The 3,052-nt window shown below is 58.7% G+C and overlaps 1 protein-coding gene across 1 annotated transcript in view; it reads right to left on the bottom strand.

The window, feature by feature from the left end:
• NUP160 (nucleoporin 160kDa) overlaps positions 1 to 3,052 on the bottom strand; it is a gene marked incomplete at both ends in the record, with an annotated part of 27,462 nt that overhangs the window by 1,194 nt on the left and 23,216 nt on the right. The window contains 4 exon segments of the mRNA XM_010136098.1: positions 353 to 454; positions 1,128 to 1,251; positions 1,930 to 2,040; positions 2,473 to 2,533. Coding sequence (XP_010134400.1) covers positions 353 to 454; positions 1,128 to 1,251; positions 1,930 to 2,040; positions 2,473 to 2,533 — 398 coding nt within the window.

Raw genomic sequence — 3,052 nt, 5'->3', positions numbered from 1 at the left:
GGGTGGTGCAGGCTTGTCGCAGGCTGCCCAGGGCAGTGGTGGAGCCCCCATCCCTGGAGGGGTTTCCCAGCCGTGTGGAGGTGCTGCTGAGGGACAGCGGGCAGCGGGGACCAGGCAGTGCTGGGAGACACTGGGACTGGGGGAGCTGGAAGGGCTTCTCCACCCACACGTTCTGGGGTTCAAAGCAGGGTCTGCTGAGGACAGCCAGCTGGGGAAAGCGTGGTGACAGCGCAGCTCTCCCGCTGCTCTAAGGGGGGTTTTAGGCACCTGTGACCCCTTGGACATCCCCAAGGGATTGACCCACTCTCACAAAGAGACTCCTCTGCTCTTTTCCTCCCCAACGAGGACCCACCTGCACTCCTTGGTGGTGACCAGCGCAGAGAGCTGGTTTGCTGCCAGCCACTCCCAGGCCTCAGCCTGCGCTGCCTCCCCTCCGACCTGCAGCTTGATGCACCTGCAAGACAAGAACCAGGTGCCTTCAGAGCCCTCTCAGGCCCTTTCCCCATGCCCTGCCACAGCTCCCAGCACTAACTCGAGCCCTGGCAGCACCATTCCCGAGCAGCAGCTACGAATTAGCTGACTTGGCAGGAACAGGAGGATATTAGAGCGGTTTCTAAGCTGCTCTAAGTGCCTCAGAAACTAATGTCAGCAAGGTTCAGGGCCTGAACTGGGGTAGGAGCTGCCCTCTCTGTGCCTCCAGCCACAGCAGCAGGTTGCAGCAGAGCTCCTGAGCATCCTCTGGAGAGGTGAAAAAGAGGAATCCTGGGGTTGGAGATAAGGTGTGAGAGCAAAGGGCTGGCACAGGGATCAGAAGGAAAAGCGAGGACAGCTCGAGAGCCGCTCAACAGCGCGGACAAATCTGTAAGCAGCTCACCGGGCACCAGCAGGAGCCAGAAGGGCTCCAGATGACGGCTGTGCCCAGGCCGGGGGCACCAGCCGCTGATGGAGCCAGCTCTCCCCTCACACCGCAGAGAAACCTCTCCCTCATCCCTCCTTCCCTTCAGCAGCCCCCATTGCAGTGTGCAGGGTGAGCAGAGCCACTCAGGCTCCAGAGGCCGGGGAACCCCGAGCCACCTGTCACCAGAGCCTCCCACACCCGAGGCCACGCACCAGAGCTCGCCACGTACTTGAAAGTGAGTCCCTCGAAGACGGGTGTCAAGGGCAGCTTGAACGTTTGGCACAGAGTGATGGCGGTGTCAAAGAGGCCGGCTCGGATCAGGAGAGCAACCGTTTCCTCAGGCGTAGAGTTGCCTGCGGGGAAGGAGGATGATGTAAGCACCTCTCCCAGTTGCAGCCCAGTGCTTACTGGGGCCTAACCATCTGGCAGAGTTCACCATGCTAATGGCCTGACATAAAACACCCTGCAGAAGCGCTTCCCAGGGTACGGCGTGAGGGTTTCTCAGCCTCAGGAGCATGTCACGAGCCCTGGGGGACTCCACAGGGCAGCTGTGACCCACGGAGACACGTCACCAAGCAGGCACCAGCTGGAGAGGGACATGGGAGCAATGTATGGGGAGGGGATGGCTTCATACGAGGAGGGGACAGCCCCGTCACTGCTGCAGCAGGGCTGTATCCATGTCAACTTGGCATCGGCTCCGCTCTGCCTGCACAGGCAGGAGGGCAGATAACGAAACTGTGGCACTCGGCTCCCTGCGCCTCCAGCTTGCCCCCAAACCAGCTCTTCGACCCTTTTCTTACTGGGAAGCCACTTCCTCCTGATACTTAAAGGGGAAAAACGTGGCAACTCGCAACTCGTGTCATAACATACTTAAAGGGTCGGGGTGGGAGAGTCGTAGCTCTCTGCTCCTCAACTTCGACAAGCTGATGCTGTGTGCTGAAGCAGGATCGTCCAGGACAATAATTTTCCTGGTCGTTACAAGGGAAAAACCTCTGAGGTAGCAAGAGGCGGCTGTGCTGCAACCCTCTTACCTGCCACAGCCGCCGTCGACAGGGCGTGCTGCACCAGGGTCAGCCGGATGCGGGCCAGCACGCACTCCCTCTCCAGATCCTCCAGCTCCAGGATCTCGATTTGGCGAGTTGCTGCAAGAGAGGGACACGAAGGCCGCTCTCAGCATTTTCAGAAGGGCTCCTGGGGCCCTTTCCCACCCTGATGCTGAGGATTCGGGGCGTAACCGGGCCCTGGGCAGACCCAGGCAGAGCAGAGACCAGCAGAGACTCGCTACAGCAGCAGCATTTCCAAAACAAACAACGAAAGTCTTGAACAACCAGAAACTGCCTCACCAAGGCTTTTTTTTTAACAAGTTATTTCCACTGACAAGGCTCCACAGTGCAACGTGTGCACAGAAGCTCCTCAGGGAACGGCTGTTACGTGACAGCATATTGCAACTGGAAGACACCAACACTGGGGGTGTGAGTGACCCGAAATCCCCCAAATCATCAATGTGAGGAGCTGAGAGCTGCCCTGAGCCAAGCTCCGAGCAGCTGGAGGAAGCTCCGGGACGGGACACTCACTCGGAACAGTCGCGCACTCCCCGTCATGGCTCCTCTTCGGGGATGCTCCTGGGCGTTCGTACTTGCAGGAAAAAAACAGAGAGAGGGTTTATACGCGCCTGGCTTCCGAACTGCCTTCGTACGACGCAGCCCCAGCCCCGGCTCTCCGTTTCAAGCCTTGATTTCAATCAGAAGAGCCGCACAACCACCCGGTTCAGGTTCCGCTTATCTCTGGCTATCAGAAACACGGCACAGCTCAGGCTACTGCCTCCCCACAAAGAGATGTGAAACTCAAACCACGTCCTGGTAATGCTCTGCTGTCCTGGCTGTTCAGACTCCCCTGAAAGATTTGCTCTTTTATAGAGTGATATAACCCCCCCACACCCACCCACCAGCCTCTCCCCAAAGCCATCCTGCTGCCCCCTGCTCCAAAAAGACACAACACCAGGACGGGACTGATGTCTGCATTGAGTGGGGCAAGACAGTGCTGCACAAGCTGCCCAAGACGAGAGCAGCAGGTGAAGGTGGCCAACACCCCTCTTCATCCCCTCGGAAAGGGTTTTGGAAGGTCCTTCCCACAGATACAGCCGTCAAGTGTCCC

Source organism: Buceros rhinoceros, unplaced genomic scaffold, assembly GCF_000710305.1.
Source record: "Buceros rhinoceros silvestris isolate BGI_N320 unplaced genomic scaffold, ASM71030v1 scaffold23645, whole genome shotgun sequence".
Classification (NCBI taxonomy): Eukaryota; Metazoa; Chordata; class Aves; order Bucerotiformes; family Bucerotidae; genus Buceros; species Buceros rhinoceros.
This window is presented reverse-complemented; position numbering and strand designations above follow the sequence as displayed.